Source organism: Rhineura floridana, chromosome 3 (assembly GCF_030035675.1).
Source record: "Rhineura floridana isolate rRhiFlo1 chromosome 3, rRhiFlo1.hap2, whole genome shotgun sequence".
Classification (NCBI taxonomy): domain Eukaryota; kingdom Metazoa; phylum Chordata; class Lepidosauria; order Squamata; family Rhineuridae; genus Rhineura; species Rhineura floridana.
The window spans coordinates 59,313,673-59,337,918 of NC_084482.1; the positions used below are offsets into that span (position 1 = coordinate 59,313,673).

Consider the following 24,246-nt stretch of genomic DNA (forward strand, 5'->3'; position numbering starts at 1 on the left):
CTGGCAAAATTGGATGAAATTTACAGGCAGAGTAGTCCCTTCAAAGGGATGAAAGGCTTCCAAGGTGGAAAGGAGTTTTGCACTAGGCACCTTTAAAGGGGAGGACTGGTCGTTCCACCTCTGCCTCTCCTCCCAGACCATGGGTGTTGCTGTTTCATCCTTGATAGAGTGGATAACACTTTTAATTAGGATGAAAGTGACTGGATTTTTAGCAAAGATTTTAGGAAAGCATTGGCTGGGACTGGAACAAGACCACACACAAAAACCACAGCCACTAAGAACTCCACAACTCATTCAAGTTTGCTGCTCCTAGAAGAGTCAACTTGCAGAAGTACATTTAAAACACTGGAACACCTTCTGATATGTTTCTTACACATCCCTTCCAAAAGCACTGTGACTGGAGAGCCCTGGTAAAGTCATGCCCTGGTTGGAAGCGACAGCTATCAGTCACAAAATGGCATTCCCCTTTCCTTCCTGCCTCCCCAGTATTTTCCTCTAATGGGGAGCTTGGGGGAGGTTCAGAAATGTATCCAAATAGCCAGGAGGGTGGTCCAAACACCCTTCCAAAGCAGGCAGGTCTGAAGCTTTGAGAGGAGCTCACTTCACTTTGAACCATTCCATATAAGACCCACTTTGCTTTGGAGGCCTGGAAACTTGCAAAGCAGCCCACTTCAGTTCAGTATTTGGGCTTCATCTGAAGGAGAGACACATCTCTACAATTGAGCCACCACATACATTTATTTATTTATTTCCTCATTTCAGTCATCCAGTACATACCTGCTTTTTGAGGCAAAGAAAATAGAAGGTTAAGAACTGATTTGCAATGTGCACCCTCACATTTTTACCCCAAAATATAGCCAAAAGAATTTTTACTATGTACTGAGGTATTTAAAATATTGATAACCCTTTGGAATTCTCTCCCCTTAAATATTAGACAGGCACTGTCTGTTGACTTTTTGGCACCTACTGAAGACCTTCCTCTTTCAATAAACTTTGAGGTAGAGACCTTATCCCAGACTGCATCTGTACTGGAATTGTTTTAAAGATGTTTTTTAAGTGTTTTAAGATGTTTTGATTTTAAGATGTTTTTTAAAAGTTTTTTAGTGTTTTATTGCTTGTTGTTTGCTGCTCTGGAACTTCTGGGAGGAAGGGCGGGATATAAATTTTAATATACTGTTGTTGCCGCTGCTAACAACAATAATTAGTAAATAACCTCTCTTTTCTACTTGCTTCTGACATGCTCAAGGCAATTAACACCAGATATTTATTTAAACATGCATGTGTTGTTAAAAGAGCAAACCATAGACAGCACAGCAGATTTTTTTTTAGAAAAACAACTTTAAAAAGACCAGCACAATAAAATACTCAATATATGAATGACCCCTAAGACCCCACTGATTTTACAGCAGTGGCAGCCAAATTAAAGCAATTTTTAAAGAAGATGAAGTGCTGGGAAGAGTAGAGACCAGTGCCATAAATGGCACGCAAATTGCCCCTCCCTGGTCACCAGGCTGATTGTTTGATGAGTGGAAGATAACCCTACCTCCTCAGCTGATCTGTACTCATTCTCTCTCTGTGTGTCCTGTGCATGAGAAAGTATGGGTGGCCACTCTGACTTTTGCCCACTGGCATGTGGCCAAAGGTGAATGTGGCCCTCAGGCTAAAAAGGATTAGTCACCCCAATATAGACAATACCATCTCAGTGCAGCAAGCTGGACCAAGACTAATCTGAACCTTACATTTAAATCACAAACAGCCATGGCTTCCCCCAAAGAATCCTGGGAATGGTAATTTATTAAGGTTGCTTAGAGTTGTTAGGAGATCCCTGTTCCCCTTACAGTGCTACAATTCCAAGAGTCACTAAACAATCAATCCTTCTTCCCAGGGAACTCTAGGAATTGCAGCTCTGTGAGGGGAACAGCAGTCTTCTAATTCTTTGGGGGAAGCCATGACTGTTGAAGTGATATAAGAATGCTTTAAATGTATACTGTGGATGTGGCCTAACTTTCTGCCCTGCCAGTATGTGGGGAGTTTCTCTCTCTCAATCCTACCTAGGGTTGCCAGGTTGTTGGTCTGAGACTGATCCTATATCTTTAGGAGAAGAGAAAATCAGCCAAGTGCAGGTGTTCTTGCAACTCTGTAATGGGAAAAACCACAAGGTAGAATTCTCTCTTTCCCCTGCCCAACTATTAAAGATACAGAAGACCTGTCGGTTGCCAGACCCAGCCTCTGAGAGGTCTTCTGTATCTTTAAAAATTGTGGAGGGGGGAGGGAGAATTCCACCTTGTGGTTTTCCCCATTACAGAGTTGCAGGAACACCTGCACTTGGCTGACCTTCTCTTCTCCTAAAGATACAGGATCAGTCTCAGGCCATGGACCTGGCAACCCTAATCCTACCTCTTCTATTCTCAGTCTAAGAAATTGCTCTCAATTGCTTTTTTTTTTTTTTTTTGAGCCTGTAAAGTGCAATCCGGTGACATTTTACAGTGCACATTTCTTGCCAGGTGAAAGAAAAGAAAATTACTGTACAGGTGGAGCAATGAAAAGTGCGGAGATGGATGTCGGTGCTAATAACGAGAGGCTGGAAACAAAATGTAGAAGTTAGACAAAGGCTTCTCTCAGTTGGGGCACCTTGGGCAAAAAGGAGGAGAAGGAAGAAGCAAGCCTGGTCCAAAACATGTTGCTGACTGAGGTGAAGAACAAAATGGCACCCCCTTCTTTCCACATATAAAAGTCACCCAAACTGGCAGTAGAACCCAAGGCCAACATTGGTGATGAAATAATGTCTTCCACTGTACCTGAGGCAGCAGTCTACTTTAGGGCAGTTGTGGGAGAGGACAGGCCATGTAGCCTATGCATCTCTGTCCTCCAATAGAGGAGAACAGATGGGAGGCCTAGAAGGAACATTCAGAGGGATGCCACTGCTCCACACCCGAACACCTGCTGCCTGAGACTTACTTACCTTACTTTGCCTAATAGTACGCCAACCCTGGGAAAGAGACATTGGTTGGAGTCATCACGGGGGGGGGGGGGGGGAAGGCCTCAGCTCACAATACACATAAAGAGATTGCAAGGAGCAAAGTCTGACAGAAAGAGAACATTGCAGAGTCCCAAGCTGAGGTGAAGTTCAGTGGGACAGAAAGGCATGGAAAAATCCAGAGTGACAGTGGAACTCAAACATGACAGGAAAGAACTATGTGTAAGAGTGCGTGGGGGGGGGTGCTTCCAGACTGTCACTATTTTCTAGTGGGATTCAGTCACATACTAGCAACTTCAGGCTGCACAGTTATAGTTGATTGGGAGGTCTTGTGCAACAAACTTGCTTCCCCAAATATCATACTTTTTGTAATAAGGAAAGTGATGGAAAAATACTCTGAAAAGTGTGGGAAACATTTGCTTTGACAAAACGTAATCTACCATCCCCACAAACAAATCAGAACGAATGTTTATTAAGTAGCCACCGTCGTCTAATCTCCCTGCAAACAACTCAGGATGAAGGCTGAATAAACAGGTTGTCTGGAAGTGCTCAGAGAAATTATGGAGAGGGTGGTGTCCCAACAGAGCTCTGAACTTTAAAAAACCCACCCCCACAAAATACATTTTGTCCAAAAGAAACCCAAAATTAAGCAACATTTGCACAAATTCTATTAAGTCTTCTCATTGATACCAAATGTGACAAATTTAGTAGGGGACTACAGGGTTATTTTTGCCATTCATCTCCAGAATGGTGGAAGAGTCACGGGTGAAAGGGACACTGAGGGAGCACTCCACATGAAAGGAAAGGAAATGGACAGCAGATGGGGAAGTAAGTATGAAGGAGTGCCATGGCAGTAGTTAGGCCATTTGCACTATACTGTAATGGTGAACACAAAAGACACAACAAATAAGCATCAAATAATGTCAATTTTAACTGTTCAAATAAAAGCATAGAAAGAATGGATATCCATGAAACTGGTCAATATACGTCTTCCCCAAAGGGTTAAAATAAAGGGAGGGAACGCTCAAGTGCTTTCTGAGACTGCAGAGTCTCCTCCAAGGTATGTAGCTAAAGCTGTATCACACAATCTGAAGCAAGAGAAAGAACCCATACCTTTTAAAGATTTTCTCTACAACCATAAGGATGCCCAATATTTTACAGATGTCGTTCTGTACATTTCTACAAACACACACACACAGGAAAGACAAATTTTAAATAGGGTGGTACCTAAACACAATGTGATATACACATTGGGTTACCTCTGCAAATTAAATATTTTCCATGTTTTCCTCCAGCCTTGAAAGAAATATATTTACTCCATAATTCCCCCACTCTTTTGCCTCCTATATTCTGAGCAGCTAATAAAAACCTTCTCCTTATATCTCTCCTTCCCTTCCCTGGCACCCTCTACTCCATAGCAGTTCAGTCTCTGAGTGTCCTTGAACAATTTTATATTGTTTTAACTGATGTTGTGGAGCAATCTTGCCTCTCCCCCTACTCTTCCCATCCCCCTACTCTTGTGACTCCTGCCGTTGCCGTGGCTGTCAGCTGCCAGCGCCCAGCTTGCCTTCACCATTTCCATTTATTTTCTTAAAAAAAAAAAAAGTATTTCACAGCCTGATAGGCACCTTCAGTTCAATCAACTCAAAGATTAAGTACCAACGGTAATAATAAAAAATTTAAAACCCTTGAAGGGAAAGAAATTAGCTCTGACTACTTTGGAGAAGGCAGCAGTTAAAGCAGCTGGTCTCTGGAGGAAATAATACAAGAGAAAACACATATAAGTTTGGGAAGAGCCTCCAGAGCCAGTTTGGCCCCCTGATCCTAAATATGATCACACTGAAGTTCCATTGATTTCACTTTGGGCAGTGCTCTTTGTTAGGATTTCTGTGTGAAACATTGTCCCTTTTGCTGGTGTTTTCCACGGCAGATGCGTAAAGCATGGAAATGAAATATGCATGCACATGCATCTTTTAAATGTACCTGTACAAGTATCTGGGAAACCTGATTGTCATTCAGATATATCAATACGCGTGTATATTCATTTCCTACTGCTGCACATTTGCTCCATAAACCACCAGCAAAAGACCAATGTTCCCTACAATAATCATAACCCACAGGGCTGCTTTAAGTCTGCATACAATAGTGGACTAAGGCACTTTCAGACAGGGGTGGAGAACCTGTGGCCCTTCAGATATTGCTAGACTTCACCTTCCACCATCCCGGACTCTTGCCTGTGGTGGCTGGGGCTGATGGGAACTGGAATTCAACGATGCCTGGAGGGTCCATACTTCAAGCAGAAATACACAAGATCCTCATTGCAAGCCTGCAACTGAAGAGCCCTCTTTGCCCAAATTATAGGGCTGGCTCAAAATGTCCCTGAAGTTCTCTTCATTTTTCCTTTCCAAAATGGTCTTGAGTGCCACAGAAATTGCCAAGCTGAATCAAACTACTCTAACCCGGCATCTCAGCTTAGATTCACGAGCTTCAATAGATCATGAAAGCTCAATATAAGCAATTCTGAAATTCACCTGTAAGCTATGCACTTCTCCTAAACCATGTGAGTTACTAATCCGTTTAATAAGAATGGTCTTCAGGTGGCAGGTCGGTAACCAGTACTGGGTTGCAGTCTGGCCTAAGGTGAGTCACAACAGCAGTCCTAACACCATACAAATATATGGTAATGATGATCCCCAAATGCATGGTTGAGTTAAAGGTGGGTGCCAGGTCTGAAAAGGCTGAACTCTACTGTCTTATCTAGTGTGGCCCTTGACTTAGAAATACCTTGAACTAACAGCCCCTGGAGTCAAGCCCAGAACCACTGAGGCTGCAATGCTGTTATTAATTACTATACTGATTAATTGCCAAAGTGGCTTACTTCCAAACTTACATGGAAGGACCTTCTTCTAAGCAAACATGCATGGGATCAAGGTGCACGCTACCCAAGCTAATAAGATATCACCCTCTCTGCTCTGCCAAACCACTTCACTCCATGTTCAAGACTTACTGAACTTCTACAATGGAGACCTGCACATACCGGTATGTAGGACAGGGGTGGGGGACCTGCAGCCCTCCAGGTGCTGTTGGGCTCCATCTCACATCAGCCCCAGTCAACATAGCAGGTCAAAGATGGTGGGAGTTGTAGTCCAGCAACATCTGGAGGGTCGCAGGTTCCCCACCCCTGATGCAGGGTGGCCAGGAACACAAAAAGATAAGACTCCCATTCACAGTTCGGTAGAAGAGGTGATTTCATCAGGTGCAGCTTTACCAAGGTGGGATCAGTACCTGGTGTCTTTGGGCAACTGCCTGGGCTCCAGCACCCTGGCAAGGGCCGCCACTGGTGTCTGCCATGGGTCCCCCTTTAATTTTTTTCCCCAGACAGTACACTGAGCACTGCTGGGCAGCTGGGTTCAGAGCCACCATTTACATTTCCCACAATGCCCCAGAGTGACATGTCATTGGGGGCATTGTGGAACATTTAAAATGGCAGTTAGACCCGGTCACCCAATGATGCTCAGACAGCCGCTGATTCTCACCACTTCTAGCAGGTGAACCTGCCAGGCCCACTAGAGGGCCCTTTGTGCAGAACATCCTCACATCTGGAGCTTCACTCACTCCTTCATAGCAAGCACCACTAGCCAAAATTCCCTCTTCTTACACAATGATTGAAAGAAGAGGATCCTGCTGGCTTCCTCCCCTCTTTCACCCTGTCTGCTCTTGACATAAGATCCAGCAGGCCTCAACTCCCTCATCTGGCTGTTTTCACCTTCTGCTGTCCAATTTTCAAAATCACAGAGGTTGTCTCAGTTGTTAAGAGTATATGTCAGTTACAACCATTTCAGTCCTGAACATTTAGGTTTTATTCATTATTATATATAATAATGAATATATTATATTAATTCACTGCATCTTCAAAAGCAGCATAATTGTTAGAAATCAGCAGGTGAAGCTTTTCCCCATCAAGAAAGACACAGGAACCATGTCAGGAAAAGAATGGCAACTATAGCCAGTGTGGGTTTTTCACATTCCGCAATGTTAAATTGAAAATACCCCCCATGCCATTTTGATGCTTCCCATAAGCTCATTTCAAAACAAAACCTTACAAAACTTATAGTCCTGAACTCAGAAACGCTTGCTTGGAAAAAATGGAATGCCTCCAAGTTGATTCCAACTAATGGCGACCCTGTGAATAGGGTTTTCATGGTAAGCAGTATTCAGAGGCGGTTTACCATTGCCTTCCTCTGAGGCTGAGAGGCAGTGACTGGTACACAAAACAGTCAGAGAGAATTGAGAGTTCAAAGTGTAAAAAGAGAAAAAAATCCAGGCCTCTGTTGGACTTTTTTTCGTCAGAGTTCTCATAATTCGTTGAAATTAATTAAAAACCAGCATTTACAGAGTACCTGTAATCCAAATGGCCACCAGCTTGGATTGCTTTAAAAGAAGATTAGAAAAATTCATGGAGGACAGGGCTATCAATGGCTACTAGCCATGATGGCTGTGCTCTGCCGCCCTAATCAGAGGCAGCATGCTTCTGAAAACCAGTTGCCGGAAGCCTCAGGAGGGGAGAGTGTTCTTGCACTCAGGTCCTGCTTGCGGGCTTCCCCCGGGAACCTGGTTGGCCACTGTGAGAACAGGATGCTGGACTAGATGGGGCACTGGCCTGATCCAGCAGGCTGTTCTTATGTTCTTATGTTCTATTACTGATATTGCCCCATACTCTGACCTTCATCTTCTGCAGTTTAAAAGTTAAAAAAATGCCTGGCTGATTTTTAATTAATTTAATATTGGAGTCAATGATAAGCATGAGCATGCTCAGTAAGAACCAACTGTCAGTGTTCTAAAAGCCAGACTCACAGCTGCTCGGCTTGGCTAATCAGGAAGCCACACCCACACCAGACCTTTATTTCACCTTTAGACAGTCATGGCTTCCCTCAAAGCATCCTGGGAAATGTGGTTTGTGAAGGGTGCTGAGAATTGTTAGGACTGTCTAACGTGAAATAAAGATCTGGTGTGGATGTGGCCAGTGATAGCTTTGGTTTAAATTTGGGTGGGAGACTATCTGTGACTGCTGTAGAATAAAAATGCATGGGAAATCCTGAAAAAGAATGCTACTGTTCACAATGTTTTCCTTTTGGAACGGAAAGGGGCTTTCCCCCTGCCCAGTGCCCACCCACCCAATCTCCTCCCCTCCCTCTCCCTCTCCCCCACCCCTTTCTCCCTAACCCAACCTTCCTCCCCTTCTCTCCCCTTCCCCCTCCTCCTCCTCCTCCCTCCCTGGCCCTCCACCAGGTCAGTTTCACCTATCCTAAGCATGATCGTACAGGAGTAAATCCCACTGAACTCAAAAAGCATGCAAATAATCAAAACTCTCCTCCCCTCCCTCCTGCCCCATCCCTTCCAATACTCTCCCCTCTCCTTCCCCCTCCTCTCCACTCCCCCTTTCTCTCCACTCCCCCCTTCTCCTCCTCCCCCATGGTCAGTTTTACCTATCCTAAGCATGACTGCACAGGAGTAAACTCCATTGAACTTAATAAGCATGCAAATGATCAGACTTGCCCTTCCGCTCCCCCTCTCTCCTCTCCTTCCCCCTCTGTCCTTCCCCTCTCCTCTCTCCTCCTCCTCCCTTCTTCCTCTCCTCCCCTCTTTCTTCTTCCTCCTCCTCTGCTCACTCCAGCACTCCCTCCTCCTCCTCCTCCTCCTCCCCATCTCCTGTGGTCAGTTTCACCTATCCTAAGCATGATTGCAGGGGAGTAAATCCCACTGAATAAGCATGCAAATGATCAGTCCATTCTCAGCAAACTTGCACAGGATCCCATTTCTTACCTCCTGGATTAAAAAACAGAGAAATTAACTAATAGGCAAAAAAAAACCCTTGCGGTTTAAGAACGTACCTATAGCCAACAGATATTTCTATCAAACTTTAAAAAGCAGGGAAATTGGGCAGCTATAGTGATTATACCAGGGGAGCAGGAGACTTGACCTCCTCTCTGAGATATTGTGCTACTCTACAAATTTGTAAAAAAAGAAAACACAATTTGGATTGGTCTTTCACAGTCCAATCCACTTCCTGTAGCTTGGAAGAATTTGGTAATATGTGCTTCTGTGCATATGGTAATGGTGGCAACACCTGCAATCATCCCAAATAACAGAAACAAGACATGTACTGTACTGGTCTTGTTTTAGCAGGGAGGAAGCAACAATATTAAGACAGATGATATAGTTCAGATAGTCACTTTAAATATATTTGATTTACTTTGCAATTTTAGTAAAGTTTCCTATAGTAAATAATTTTCTTTTGCTTCTGTTTCTGTGATTAGGTGAAGTACAGCAACACTTTGCATAATTTACACTTAAAAAAACTCCAAAAATAATTGTAGAATAATGGAGCTGACTACACTGCAGAATGTTTTTAATTGACTGTGCCCACCCTTCCTTAAGTGGGGTGCTTTAAGCATAGCAGGCTGAATACGTGCATCTTGGGCAGGCCATGTTTGTTTGTTTTCAACAGCTAGATTCATTTCTTAGGTAGCAACATATTGTAACAGTTTCAGACTGGGTGTTAACGCACCAAAAATAGAAATAGAACATAACCTCCTTTTTGAAACACAGAAAGGCTGTCTTCAGCATCATATGAGACTGGCCAATAAAAAGGCTTTGAAATTAATAAAAATAAATTTGACACAGATTTCTAGGATAAATAATGAGATAAATATAATTTTCTAGGTTAGATTCTCTGTAGGAACAGTAGTAACACAGGAAAGAAACAAAGTAAAACAAGTACCAACAAACATACAAAAATGTAATTCTCCATCTTTGGAGATGGCAGGTGTTGCCAACACTCACCATATGCTCAGAGGCACATGTTACCAAATTCTTCCAAGCTACACAGGAAGTGGATTGGACTGTGAAAGACCAACCCAAATGGTGTTTGAATTTTGACCAATATGTAGGGTCTCAGAGAGGAGGTCAGGCCTCCTGCTCCCCTGGTGCATTCACTATAGCTGCCCAATTTCCTTGCTTTTTAAAGTTTGATTTAAAAAATATCTGTTGGCTATAGGTACATTCTTGAACCACAAGGGTTTTTTTGCCTATTAGTGAATATATATACCACCCTCTCACAAAACATCAGGGCAGTGTACAGCAACATAAAAAAAACCCTTTAAAAGCAGTATAGAACAATCATTAAAATGACTGGCTACTCAAGAAAAAATTAAACAACTGCATAGGCTTGTCAGCATAAAAAAGTCTTCAAGAGACACGAGGATGCCCTCCAAATCTGTGGTAGAAGAGTGTTCCACAGCATAGGACCCACAACACAAAATGCCTGACTTCTGGTTGAAGCCAGCTGGACCTCTATAAGACTAACAACGCTCCTCCGGGTGATCTCAGAGATCAGGCTGGAATATAAGGTCTCAGGTCATCGTTAAAGAATCCTGAACCCAAGCTGTTCAGGGCTTTGCAGTTTTGCATGCAGACACTTCAGCAGGTGAACACTTTCCCAACACTTGGGATGAATTTCTGCATGTGAGGTTCTAGTTGTTAAAAGGCATATGAGGAGGAGGGCCAGTAAACAAGCTGGAAATCCCAAAATGTGTTGAAAGAGTTTCCATCCCATCCCAGTTCTAACGTGGACTTTACAACTCAAGTGTAAATGTTGACATCTGAAGAAAAAAAATTAACAGCAAAAACCTGACACATGATGAGCAGGGCCGGTTCGAAAGGGCGGCCAGGTGGTGCACTGGCCGAGGGCCTCTGGGGCTACAGGGGCCCCTGCAAGGCCCCTGTGCTCCAGCAATCTGCGGCAGTATTGCTGCCGTAGATACCAGGACAGGAGCTACAGAGCTGCCCACCATTCCACCGCTTCAGCTACCTTTCTCTCTGCTGTTTTTTGTGGCTGTGCGCATTGCATGCATAGGTTTGTGATCAATCAAGATGATGGCCAAGGTTTCCCTAAGGGGCTGAAGCCTCTCCCGCCATCTTGGTTGATGGCAGCAATGCGCGCGTGTAGCACACTGCATGCCATCAACCAAGATGTCGGCAGAGGCTTCAGCCCCTTAGGGAAACCTTGGCCGCCATCTTGATTGATGTCAAACCTGTGCGTGCAGTGTGTGCCGCTGAAAAAACAGCACAGAGAAAGGTAAGTAGAGCGGGGGAATGGCGGGTGGCTTGAGATCTCCCGCCCTGTGATCCGTGGTACCAATCCTGCCACGAATTGCAGAAGGGCAAAGGGCAGGCTGGTGCCCAAGGGCCCTGGCATGCCTGGGGCTGGCCCTGGTGATGATGAGAAAAGTATCAATGGAATTGCAGATGGCAGGAGTCAGTTTTGCCCTACAGTGCTGGGCTCCTGCTCTATTGCTGTCACAAACACTGGTTTCCTTCTCTCTCTCTCTCCCACTCTTGCTGCAAGATGTCAGCAGGAGTCTTGGAAACACCAACTGTAATTAAAAACTGGATTTCCACATATGCTGCTGATTTGCAGCAAGAACATCTCTGGCTGGGCAGACCTTTGCCTGCTGTGTTCCACACCAGACAGGTACAAGGAGTTAGCTGGAGAGCAACAGGGGAAAACAGGCCTTGGCTGGGCTCCTGGCACTCGTGGTGCCTCCCCACATGATCCTCAGTGCTTGCCTGTACTGCTGTATTCTTTCGGAAGGTGGCTACTGGAAGAGTCATGCATGTGCTCTGAAGCACTACATTTTCTCGTGAACTAGGTATGGTTCCAAACCACTGCCTCTTTTGAACCTGGCATAGTATAGACCAGCCTTTCCCAACCGATGTGCCTCCAGATGTTGTTGGACCACAACTCCCATCAGCCTCAGCCATTGGCAATGTTGGCTGAGGCTGATGGGAGTTGTGGTCCAACAACATCTGGAGGCACACCGGTTGGGAAAGGCTGGTATAGACTGCCCAGCCATTCTCTGCATCAAGGAGGCCAAATATCAAGGAGGTCATTTGTGTTGTACTGTTCACCTAACTACGGTCTGTAACCCTAAGCCCTATTCAGACCCAAACCCCGTCCACCCTCTCTTCCCCTGGCTGAGTAAGGGAAACTCTGCTACAAGCCTGTATTAATACCCCTGCCAGAGAAGCTAATAAACTAATAAAACATAAGTTACCAACTGTCTTTGTGGAGCCTGAAATTCAGCCAAGGTTCAACAGCCAACACAGACATCAAAGGGCTTATTGTAACTGTAGTATATACATTAGGAGGGCCTAATCCATGCTATTTTCATCCTTTTATTATTTAAGACCTGGAAAACAGGTTACTTGTCTGACATTAACCTGACAGATGACATACAGGGTAATTCAATCAAAGTGCAGAATACATAGCAATTCATCATATGAACAAATCTGTCTTATACCGAGTCAATATTGCAGGGATCGGGAACCTGGTGCCCTCCAGATGTTGGACTCTTAACTCCCATCAGCCCAACAAGCATAGCCAATAGTCAGGGATGATGGGAGATGAGTTCAGCAACATCCAGAAGGCTTTAGTCTCACCACCTCTTTGCAAGGTCTCAGACAAAGGTCTTTCTTAACCTTGCAAGCTGAGAGCTTTATCACTGGAGCAGCCAGGGATGGAACCTGGACCATTCTGCATGCAAAGCATGCCTTCCGCCACCAAACTGTGCCATCTCCCATTATTCATGTTAAATGTCCTATTTCCTATTGTAATTATGTTTCAAAGGAGAAATTGCTTGTGTCAATTAAAAAATCTGAATTGACTCTCTTCATAATAAATTTGCTTCGCGTTACGGACACAGAGCTCCTAAAATATGAACCACTGCTAAAAACTGTAACCCAAGTGGACTCTTATCCTTTAGGACTCATTCATTCTTCTCATCTGTAATGGCTCATATACAGGAGTGTAGACCATTAATGGTATCTTCCTTGCTGCCCCAGTGCTTTTGAACTGCTCTTTGGATTGTTAATACCAACTATAATGACTATCTTGGAGTTAATTACCTCTGATGCTGTTCCACCAGAGGTGATTAAAAGAGTATGTCATGGAGATGCTTACGGTATTTCCTTCCAGTACCAAGGAACTCACAATCCACTCCTATGCCTGTCCAAAGTGAACCTCATTGAGTTTCATGGGACTTGCTCCTGGTTAAGTTTGTGTAACCCCAAACCTCAAGGTTCCTCCAAGCCTGCTGATTCTCCCATTTTATATGTGGATGGTGCTGCTTTGGCGACATAAGGATAAGTACTATAGAAAATGAGTTCACATATTATTAGTAGATTAGGGTTTAGGAAGGAGGACAGGATAATCCTTTAATTGCTGTAAACCACCCAGAGAGCTTCGGCTATGGGGCAGTATATAAATGTAATAAATAAATAAATCCCAAGTCTGCAGTCCTGGGCTGCGGGTAGGATGCAAATATGGCAGATAGGTAGAAGCCCTTTTGGGGCAACAAGGAAGGACAGAATGCATGGTGGTAGAAGAGTAATGATCATGTTGATTGGGCCCCATCCCTGACCTCCACGCATTCATTCAAACCTCTGCACAGTGCATGTGCAAGATCATCATATTCTGTGTACAGAACCATGATACATATACAGTCAGCTCTGTGCACACAGCATGAATGAATGCATAGAAGTTGATTGGATGTGGCTAGTGAGTGCAATCCCAGCTTTCCCTCCTCCACACATTCATTCTCCATTGATTGTTTGCTAGACAGCAATCCTAGATGGGCCGAATTTGTCTGCCACTGTTAATGATTCCCAAAATCTGCTGCCTAAGGCAGCCACCTCACCTCATCTCATGACAGGGCCGCCTTTGGATCATATATCCAATAAATCCATGACAATATGACTGGCGTTATAACTCTTCTAAAAACATGTTCATCCAAATGCAGCCTAGAGAGCAGGGAGTAATGATGACAATCACATGGCTGCCTGTCTCCATGGAAAGGTATCATCCTCAGTAGATCCCAGTAAGCAAAAATCAGAAAACACTCTATGTTGTTGCAATATCAATACACCCATTCTGTGACTGTTTGAAGAGAGGCAGAGGCAAAATATATACAAATGGAAGAGTTCTAATCAGAAGGCCAAACACAGAGGGGGGAAATAATGCCAATCACACCATGGAAAATATTCTTATATGCAAGTGAAGAGGTGGCAGTAGTAGGCTTTGACAGAAGATGTATGGTGTGCCCTTTGATTACTCAGATTTGCATCTCTGCAGAAATGTGAAGGTAATTTTTCATTCAGATCTCTGACTTAAATGTGGTATGTTTTCATTTGGTCTACAACAGTGAGCAATGAACATGAGGAAGGGAAGAAAGATTACATCTGCTGTCCCCTGAGCCCCCCTCCCTCCCTCCCTCCCTCCCACCACAGGTGTCATCAGCTTTGTGTGCACAGAGTTTATGTCCATGCAAGTTGTATGCAAGAAAGCGCTCTCTGCATGATAAAGGACTCTGTATGTACATAGTCTCCATTCATGCAATCATACACACACATAGGCTCTGTGCACACACATAAGTGATTGAATGTGTGGCAGTTGGGGAGGAAGAGATGGTGTGCGTGATCCCCTTCACCTGTTTGTTAGATGTGTGTTCAAACCATCCAAGAAGGCTTGATGGATAGCCAGCGTGGTGCCATCCAGACGTTTCTGACTACAACTCCCATCAGCCTCAGCCTGCATGGCTAATGGCCAGGGATGATAGGGGGTTGTAGCCCAACCAGGGCTGTGGAGTCAGTACGCCAAACCTTCGACTCCGACTCTGACTCCTCTATTTTTCTACTGTCTGACTCCGACTCCACCCAAAATTGCTTCTTGTCAATCAAAATTTATTTGGAAGTCGGAGTCGGTACATTTCTACCGACTCCGACTCCTCACAAAATTGCTCCCGACTCCAACCGACTCCACCCAAAATTGCTCCCAACTCCAACTCCGACTCCACGACTCCGACTCCACAGCCCTGAGCCCAACAACATCTGGAGGGCAGCATGTTAGCTACCCTTGGAGTAGACTTTGTTTCTAATATCATGCATCCGTTCCAAGCAAATAGCAACTTCTCCTGGCACGGAGACAAAACAATGGGGGAAATGGTTCACCTGCTTCATTTCTGCATTGTCAGGCTCAGGGATCCCACTTCATGGTTTTTTAAGGGAGGGGTAGATTTTAGGTTGGTGGAGCATAGTTCAAAGATATATCTAGATCTTTTATGTGGGAACTTTCAAAGAGCATGTGGGTACTCCCAAAGAATAATTACCTGCAGCCTGAAACACAGGATCAGCCCCCCTCCCCATCAATAGTGCCCTTGGTCTGGCTGCTGTTCAGTGCCCAGCAGCAGTGCAGAACAGAGGCGTGCACATCAAACAGTCCCCACTAGTTCCTACCCTTGGGGAGGGGTCCAGAGCTTCTAGTCTCAGCCATGCGTGCCTGCCAAACCCTTTCTTATTAGAAAATACCCACTCTTTCAAATTTTAGAACAGGGAGGAGCCAAACTCCATGACCTCAAATTCTGCAGGCGGGATATATGGTGCATATTGATGCCATTACAGCACAACTTCCTCTCTTTTCCCACAGCAGACATGGCACAAGAGGAAGAGATGTGGGAACTTCAGAGCACATGTGAGGCAAATGGGACCCGCCCAAAGGATGTACAGGAGTTGTAGATGTAATAGGATGGGAGAAGCGAGGGGTGGAGAAATAGTTGGTTCTGGTCAAGGGGAAAAGACATGAGCTAAACGATGCTACTGATTTGGGCCAGCTCTCAAATGCATTGAACTTCAAGAGTCTTAACAGGTGGCTCCTAGGGCCTAGCCCCTACTGGATCCTCCTAATCCTCAGCACAAGGAAACAGAGAAGACAAAAGCCAGTAAAAAGAGAAACCTGATGCTTTCTCAGAGTTATTTCTCAGGGTTATTGTGACTGCATCCAATTCTTGAAGGAGTAATAATGTGACATACTCATGTCTGCACACCCCAGCCTCCCTGCCTCCCTGCCTGCCTGGCCTGATAGGAGAGGCTCTTATATTGGTGCTGTGAAATTCCAAGTATTTTTAGTACTGTGATCAACATGGAGAACATGGCATCAACTACCTGAAACTGGTAAAAGAGAAAGGGGGGGCGCTCAGAGTCTCTTAAATCCATGATTTGCCCATTTTAATTTCACCTCAAGGACATTTAAACCTTGTAGGCAGCATTTTGTTCCCACGGAGCCGAGCTTGGAAAAGTTACTTTTTTGAACTACAACTCCCATCAGCCCAGTCCAGTGGCCATGCTGGCTGGGGCTGATGGGAGTTGTAGTTCAAAAAAGTAACTTTTCCAAGCTCTGCCACGGAGGCTAATAAGTGTCTTTTGCATTAGATTTGATGTGTCACTAACACACTGGAGACTCCTGCATCATGCTTGAGTGGCTTTGTGGCTCCACGGTTGGTCAAGGCTACCTCTGTCATACGGGAAGAGTCATGTACACCAAGGTCTGCACACATTACACCAGGACTTAATCTCTACAAGGGAAGAACCAATGTTCAAGTTTCCCAAAAGGTTCTTCCTCTGATCTGAGGAATCTTTTCTTTAATTATGATGTTTAGGCTCTTGTTGTCATTATAGTCAGCTATCCTCTAAATATACTCTGAACATGTCCAGTAAAATTATCTTCTTTATCATCACTTCAAATGAATCTACCCAGATTCAAAGTCCCTCTGTTTATTTACAACTTGGGTCCAGGGTATCTTAGGGACCGCCTGGACCCTTTTATCCCAGATCTTTCACTGAGATCATCTGCAGGAGTGGCTTTGGTCATCCCTTGAGTTCTCAAGGCTCATTTGACATTGACAGAAAATCGAGCCTTCAGTGTCATCAGCCCAGTTGTCTGGAATGCTCTGCCAACAGGGATTCAGCAGGCGCCTTCTGTTTTCACTTTTAAATGTCTGTTGAAAACCTTTCTGTTTCACTAGGCTTGTGCAGGCAATTAAGAAGATGTCTTCTTACAATAGTTGACCTTTGCTTTTATTGTACTGTTAATGTTTTTATTGTTTGGCTCTTTTTTATACAAACAAATAAATGCTTTCAAGCTACATCTGATCTAATATTCAAACTAATTCTGGAAGACTGTGAGCTTTGTAGACCCTTGGCACAAATTAAGTACTGGGTTGTACCCTAGAAAAGTTGGTTCAATCCCAGTCTAAAAGAAAATGTCATAAAACCTTGATTTTTAAAAATTATTATTATTTCAAAAATTAGGCCTCAAGATCTGTAATCTTTGGCAATAGTTATAGAATCCAGGCATAGCAGCTATCTCTATTCATTTCATTAGTTAGTGCAGGGGTTTCCAAACTGCAGACCACCAGTGGTCCACAAGCATTATTCAGGTGATCCACGGTGTGTCTGTGGATTTGTGGTTGAGGACGGGAAATGGCACATCCATGGCATTAAATAGGCATATTAATTTTTATTGTATTTTATTACTACATTGATTCTTTATACTGTATTTTATTGCATTACAGTTTGAATTCTATGGAATTCAAATTGTAATGCAATAATATACAATATTAGAAGAAAGAAAAGAAGCAATAAAATACAGTTAAAAAGCCTATAGCATCTAGCACAGTATGTTACAGTAACTGCAAGAGGCAGATAAATCATTAAGTGGTCCATCAAGACCCTCAAACATTTTTAAGTCGTCCATGTTGACAAAAGTTTGGAAACCACTGAATTAGTGTATCCATGGAATTCAATACAGCTTAAAGCCAAACCTTGATATCTAATCCAGAGAAGTTTTCCTCACCCAGCCAATAAACCAGAAGTGAAAAAGACCCTCCACATAAAACCAAAACCAAGTTAATGGTTCAGTCATCAGGTGGCTCTTTTGGTGGTGGTAAGGCAGGAGCTTTCTCTGCCAAGTGGAGAGGCATCCTCGATAAAAGAGGACATAGAATATCTAGTTTGGTCCTTACTGCTAGAATGTGGGGTAGAACCAGGACTGAACCAGAGAGACAGGAAATTGAAATGAATCTAAAACCAGAATCTAACAATAACAACAACAACATGGTGTGATTCCCTGAGCATATCAAACATGGAGTGTAATCTGAGCTGGTGGGCGGTCGTTCACACTTCAGACATAATGGGGTCCCTCTTTCAGTAAGGAACTCAGGGAAGTGTAATTATCTGAGAGATCTCTGACAGAGAAATCCCAGTACCCTCACAATTCACAGGATTCTTTGGGGAAAGCCACAAACTGGTATAAATGTCATATAGGTTGTAAAGCAGAAAGAGATAGAATTCAAAGGACCTGCTTTTGCATCTGAACGCAGATTTCAGAGCTTACATGCAAACCTGATGTTGGGGAAGGGCTGTAGCTCAATGGCAGAGCGCATGGGCTCCTACTGGAAGGAAGGAAAGGAGGGATACAAGTAAGTAAGTAAGTAAGTAAATGTATGTTGTGCACGCAGAAGGTCCCAGCTTCAGTCTCTGGCATCTCCAACTAGGCTTGGGAAAGAGTCCAGTCAAAAACCCTGAAAAGCTGCTGCCAGTCAGTATAGACAATGCTAAGCTGGATGGACCAAATGTCTGATTGTAGGCTTATCCACGTGGGAGCATAATTCGTGCTAAAGATGCTGTTTTTACCTCCGTTTTCTGTTTGCACCGTCTACAGTAAGCGATCAATGCCAGCCACAAACCCAGTGTTTTCTAGTCACTCTTGAGGGGAAGCATCAATCACGCAGTTTCCTAAAGACCATACCCTCTGATTTAACATTTCTGCTCCCTCTGGTTACCTGGCAACCAAGCATGCTCAGTTTGTTCTACCAGTAAGTTTCATTTTAAAAAACAACAACCTGGAAGTGTGATTATTTGTATTTTCACTGGTACAATACAGATGAAATACAAATCTTTGTTTGAGCAGTGTTATGCTTTGTGCACAAGCTGGGGAGGAAAGAAAATAAAGGCATCATTTGCAGGAACTTAAAAAAAAGCTTGCAGAACAGGAGAGAGAAGCGGAAGTTTCTCTTCAGCCCATGGGAAATGAAATGAAAGAAGGGAGGAGAAGGGAGCGGGCATGGAGAGGGGAACGATTAACACACTCACCGAGAAACATCAGAGCAAAGTGTCTGCAAGCCCTAGAGATACGGAGTGAAGACTTTTTTTCCTTCCCTTTTCAGATTATTAGAGAATTGGGTTAGTACAGATTTACAGGAGGAAAATTGTGTGATATCTTCTGTTTACCAGTAATGTCATGTGAATCATGCAAATTAAAAGGGGATGCAAGTAGTACCAGACACAAAGTAAAACCCTGTGCAGATGAGCCCTTAGTCTAAGGCAGTTTCCTCTGTTTCTATGACTGGCTCACACAGACAAGAAAAGTCACCCTTAGCAGATTTGTTAAAGATATGCTATCACTCTTTGACCTTGATCTAAGGTACTGTGCACCCTGGTTCCAATCCAGCAAAGCCCTTACACATGTGCATAAGACAGTGGGATTATTCACAGGGACAATGTTAATAATCATACTAGAGTGCTTTGCTGGGCTCGGGCCAGATTGTTCACCTCTTTCCTCATCATTGTCCCCTGTATCTCACAGCAGCCTTTTAACCTGATTTTTAAAAAGAAAAAGAAAAAAGAAGACTTCTTAAGGATGAACGCAAGAATCAATTCACATAGCTCTAAAATGCAACCATTCCAGGGCTAGAAAGTAGCATCTCCTTATGTGCCAAGTAGCAAAACACACACACCACAGCCAAGGACAGGATAAAGAGAACAAGGATGCCTTCTCCATTTCTAAATACAGAACTAAATAGAGGTCAGCATGCTGTGGGGACTTCTGCTGAAATCCAGCCAGAAAAACCCTTCAGCTCTTCTTGCAGAGTACCTGTAATGACAACAAGTGGTCATCAGAACTCTGCCACAAGGCTGATGCCTGGTTTTCGAACTCAGGAGCACCAACTCTATACACCAAGTTGGGATGCAGACTCCATAACTCACATCCATTTGGAACACCTTAAGCTTCCCTCACAATGTCACAGCCACTCCGAATCCCAACAGAACCTCCTGTCTTGCTTAAAGTTAACACTTTTGATTTTGGAAATTGCCTTCCCCACCCCTCTTCCTCCTAAGGAGCAAAACATAAAAGCTGTGGGTGGGGAGATGTCCTTCAAGAGCCTGAGGGCACCTCCACATTACACACAGAGACTGGCTTTATGCCATTTATCCGTTGCTTCTTCTCCACCCTACCCCAAGAATCCTGGGGATTTTAGGGTGAAAACATTATATTAGAAGTTCCAAATACTCTCCCTACAGAACTACCAACCCCAAGGTTCTGCGAGAAGGAGAGTTACTGTTTAACCAGCATATGTCTGTACTGTAGACCAGGGTGGGCAGAAGGTAGATCATCATCTACTGATCGGTCTCTGCATTATCTGAAGTGGAGCTAGCAGCTAGGATTTCTGACTCTCAATTGTTTAACAATGGCAACAACGATGTGACTTTTCCTGAAATGAAGAAAGCTGGGATGTGGAGAATAACAAGGGGGGGATTGTGTGGAAGGACTGTGAGCTTGTTTTCTGGAACTCAAAACAGATTGATGGGCTCGGAATTTTACTATTCATTACATGTATACCCCGCTTTTCTTTTCATGAAACCCAAGGCAGCTTACATATGGTTCCCACATGGTCTCCCATCCAGGCACTGACCAGACCTGACCTTGCTTAGCTTCAGCAGGGAGCTGGCCTTCAAGTGGTAGTCAATCACATACCAGAAAATTCAGGCTGCACAACTCAAACTGATTTGGCACTCTTGCACAACAACCCTCCCCCCCCAAAAAAAACCTGTACTTTTTTGTAATAAAGATAGTGACAGGTAAATGCATTGGAAAGTGTGAGATAACACTTGCTTTGTCTAACCTCCCTGCAAACAAATCAGGATGAATGCTCAATAAATAGATTATCTGGAAGTGGCCTAAATGTTGGTCTTTTTACACCTGGCTCCACTTGGTGGATCTCAGGTGATCTCCTTGGTCCATTCCATCATCCAACATATGTTTGCAATATGATCTCTGGTACCTCTTCCCTTTCTAAATCCAGCTTGGACATCTGGCATTTCTTACTCCACATATGGTAAGAGCCTTTTTTGTAGAATCTTGAGCATTACTTTACTTGCAAGGGATATTATGTCAATAGTTTGATAATTACTGCATTCCCTGGGATCCCCTTTCAGCTGCTTCACAAAGTTGTTCTTTTACTGGGTCAACCCAAAGGTCCTGCCAGCCCAATATCCAGACTCCTGCAGCATCTAGTATTCATCACCACCCAAGAACTATACAAGGAATAAGTACAAAGCAGATTCCAATATACATTCCCAGTTTCTGATTTAGGGTGCTTCCTGTTATGCATATGGAGAGTAACTCAGCGGTCTGAGCTGCATGTGCCAGTGTGTGTATTTACCTAAGAAGCAGGCTTTTGCCCTGCATTTAAATCACTGTGACTTAAGACTTAGTAAAATATGAAAAAGCTACTTTACTTATAGAAAAACATAGTAGATAGGGAAGGTTTACCTAGTTCAACTAAGTTGGAGGTGCAATGCCTAGTCTTAAGAGTTGCCCTCATGGTTCAGGAGAGAGAACAAAGACAGAGATGTCTCTCCTCAGACAGTCAAAGAAGAAGACAAAGGAAGAAGGGGCAGGTCAGCTTTCCTGAGCATATCAGTTTACAATGGAAGGAAGTCAGGTAGAGAAGAGCACAGGTAAAGGTAGGCAAGCCTAGCCAGCTGGACAACCCTAACTCCATCTTCCTTCTGAAATACAAACAAAAGAACCCAAACAGGAGTTGCTCTTGCCCCACTTCCAACACCCCTTCTCAACAAGTGTTTGGTTCAGCCCATGAAGTTTGTCTTGTCTCACAGCCTGCAGTATCTCACTTTGCCCAATGCCTTTGTCAGAGCATCTGTAGTCACGTCTTCCATTGGACAATACTCTATCTTGAGTAGTCCTGTGCAGTAGGTATCTCTAATGAAATGGTGCTTCATGTCTATGCTCTTGGTTTGTGAACTCACTCCTTTTGACTCCATGAGTTTGATGTGTCCTTGGTTGTCTTCATGCATCATGACAGGCCCAGGTACAGAGATGTCTAATTCTTTGAATAGTTCCAGTAGCCATGTCAACTGTCTGCTTGCTTCAGAAGTCAACACAAGCTCTGCTGTTGTGGAAGAGAGTGCTACAGTCTCTTGTTTCTTATTTGCCCAAATTGATCACTGAATCTGCAAAGTAGAAGATGTTTCCACTGGTGGATTTTTGATCTGTAGTGTCTTCAGCCCAATCAGCATGTGCATATTCCACTAGTTTGGGATCTTGGATAGCCACTACCTTCAATTTTATGGTTGCAGTGCCCTTCAGATATTTCACCACTCTCTTCATCGCTTCGCAGTCCTTCTTAGTTGGTGAGCTGGTTTTTCTTCACAAGTTTCCCACTTGTGCCACCACATCTGGCCTGGCAACAGTGTTGATTTACAGAAGTTTCCCGATGACTTGTCTGTAGCTCTCATGGTCTTCCAATGGTTGTTTGTTGTGGTCTGGTTGCAGGTGTACTACTTCTATTGGAGCAGGTGCTGGATGTGTATCCTTCAGTCCCAGACTTTTCAGAAGGTTTTGGATCTTTTGTCTGTGACTCAGCAAGAAGGATCCATTATCTTCTCTTTCAATTTGTATTTGGAGGTAGTGAGTGACAGCACCTAGGCACTTCACTTCAACCTCCTTGTTGAGATGATTCACTATTTGTTGCGTCTCTGGTGGGACTTGATAAGCTAACAGTTGATCAACCACGTAAATCAGTAGATAAGTCCATCTGTTCCTGAATTTGCTGTGCAGGCATGGCTCTTCTATGCATTGTACAAAGCCTTCTTTCAAGAGCATTTTGCTCAGTTTCTCATTCCAGGCTCTGGCACCCTGTTTAAATCCATAGATGGATTTTTGAAGTTTACACATGAGGATTTCTTTTCCTGGAACTTCAAACCCTGGTGGTTGTTGCAGGTACATTTCCTTTTCTGTTTCTCCATGCAAGAATACTGTTTTTATATCCATGTGTTCCACCTGCATTTTCTTGTTAGCAGCAGCACTCAAAAGAGTTCTGACAGTCATATGTTTGACTACAGGAGCAAATGTTTGATCGTAGTCTTGTCCATACTTTTTAAAGTATCCTTTGGCTGCTAGTCTTGCCTTGTATCTCTCAGTGTTTCCTTCAACATCTGGCTTTTTCCAAAATATCCACTTGTAGCCTACAGCTTTTCTTTCTTGAGGAAGCATGGTCAGTGTTCATCGCTGGTCTATGACCGTAATAAATTTGATTGATTGATTGATTGATTGGTCAGTGTTCAAGTTTTATTCTTGTGTAGGGCTTCCAGCTCTTCCTTGGCTGCCTGCCTCCACCTCCCAGCTTCAGCTTTGGATAAGGCTTCAATCTCTTTTCAGGTCTCTGACTCTGGAAGTTCATCTTTCACCAGGTAAGCAAGTCTTTCTGGTGGTACACCTCTGTTTGTGTGTTCAGAGCATCTGGGTACTGGCGCTTTGGCTGCCCCTTCTTGCTCTGATGTCTCTTCTGGCCCAGACTCCTCGCCTTCCTTTGCTGGTGTATTACGGTGATCCCTTCTGTTGTGGAAAAATATCCCAGTTTCTTCTTCCATTTCACTGTCATCTGGTTGGTATGGTGCCCCTTCTGGTTGGTGTGCACACTTTCCTTCATCAAATTGGATAGTTCTGTATACTCCAACTTTGCCAGTTTTGGGATCTATGACTCAGTATTCCTTCTGCATTGAAGAATATCTGATGAATATTCCTTCCTTGGCAGTGTTGTCAAATTTTGACTTCTTTTGTTTCAGGATGTGTATGAAGGCTTTGCGCCAGAAAACACAAAGGTGAGACCTGCTTGGTGTGCACCCATGCCATAACTCAAAAGGTGTCTTGGTTGCAGCTCTGGAAGTCAGTTCTGCAAATAGGTGGCAGTAACTGCCACTTCCCCCCAGATTTCTGTGGTAACTGTGCACCTTCCAACAAGGAATTAATCATCTGTCCAAGAGTCTGGTTCATGTGTTCCATGACCCCATTTTGTTCTGGAGAATAAACAACTGTAGTCTGGTGCTCTATGCCTTCCCCATGTAGAAAGGCTTGCATAGTCCTGGAAACAAATTCTCCTGCATTGTCGGATCTTATAATTTGTGGCTTTCTGCCAAATTTGTTGGATACAATTCTGATATAGTTCTTCAGTTTTTGAAGTACTTGACTTTTCTCTCTCAACAGGTACATTGTAGTATACCTCAAGTAATCATAT

General features: G+C 43.8%; 1 protein-coding gene across 6 annotated transcripts in view; it reads right to left on the reverse strand.

Annotated features, from left to right (window-relative positions):
* GRIN2C (glutamate ionotropic receptor NMDA type subunit 2C) overlaps window positions 1-5,425 on the reverse strand; it is a 74,519-nt gene extending 69,094 nt beyond the window's left edge. For 3 of the 6 annotated variants that reach the window (XM_061616087.1, XM_061616082.1, XM_061616088.1), the window contains exon 1: window positions 1,544-1,691. In XM_061616087.1, coding sequence (XP_061472071.1) covers window positions 1,544-1,632 — 89 coding nt within the window. In that variant the 5' untranslated portion in view covers window positions 1,633-1,691. Of the gene's footprint in view, window positions 1-777; window positions 822-1,543; window positions 1,692-1,739; window positions 1,795-5,188 lie in introns of those variants that run through there. The other 3 variants (XM_061616086.1, XM_061616083.1, XM_061616085.1) reach the window with 3 other exon arrangements.
* Between the last annotated feature and the right edge of the window lie 18,821 nt (window positions 5,426-24,246).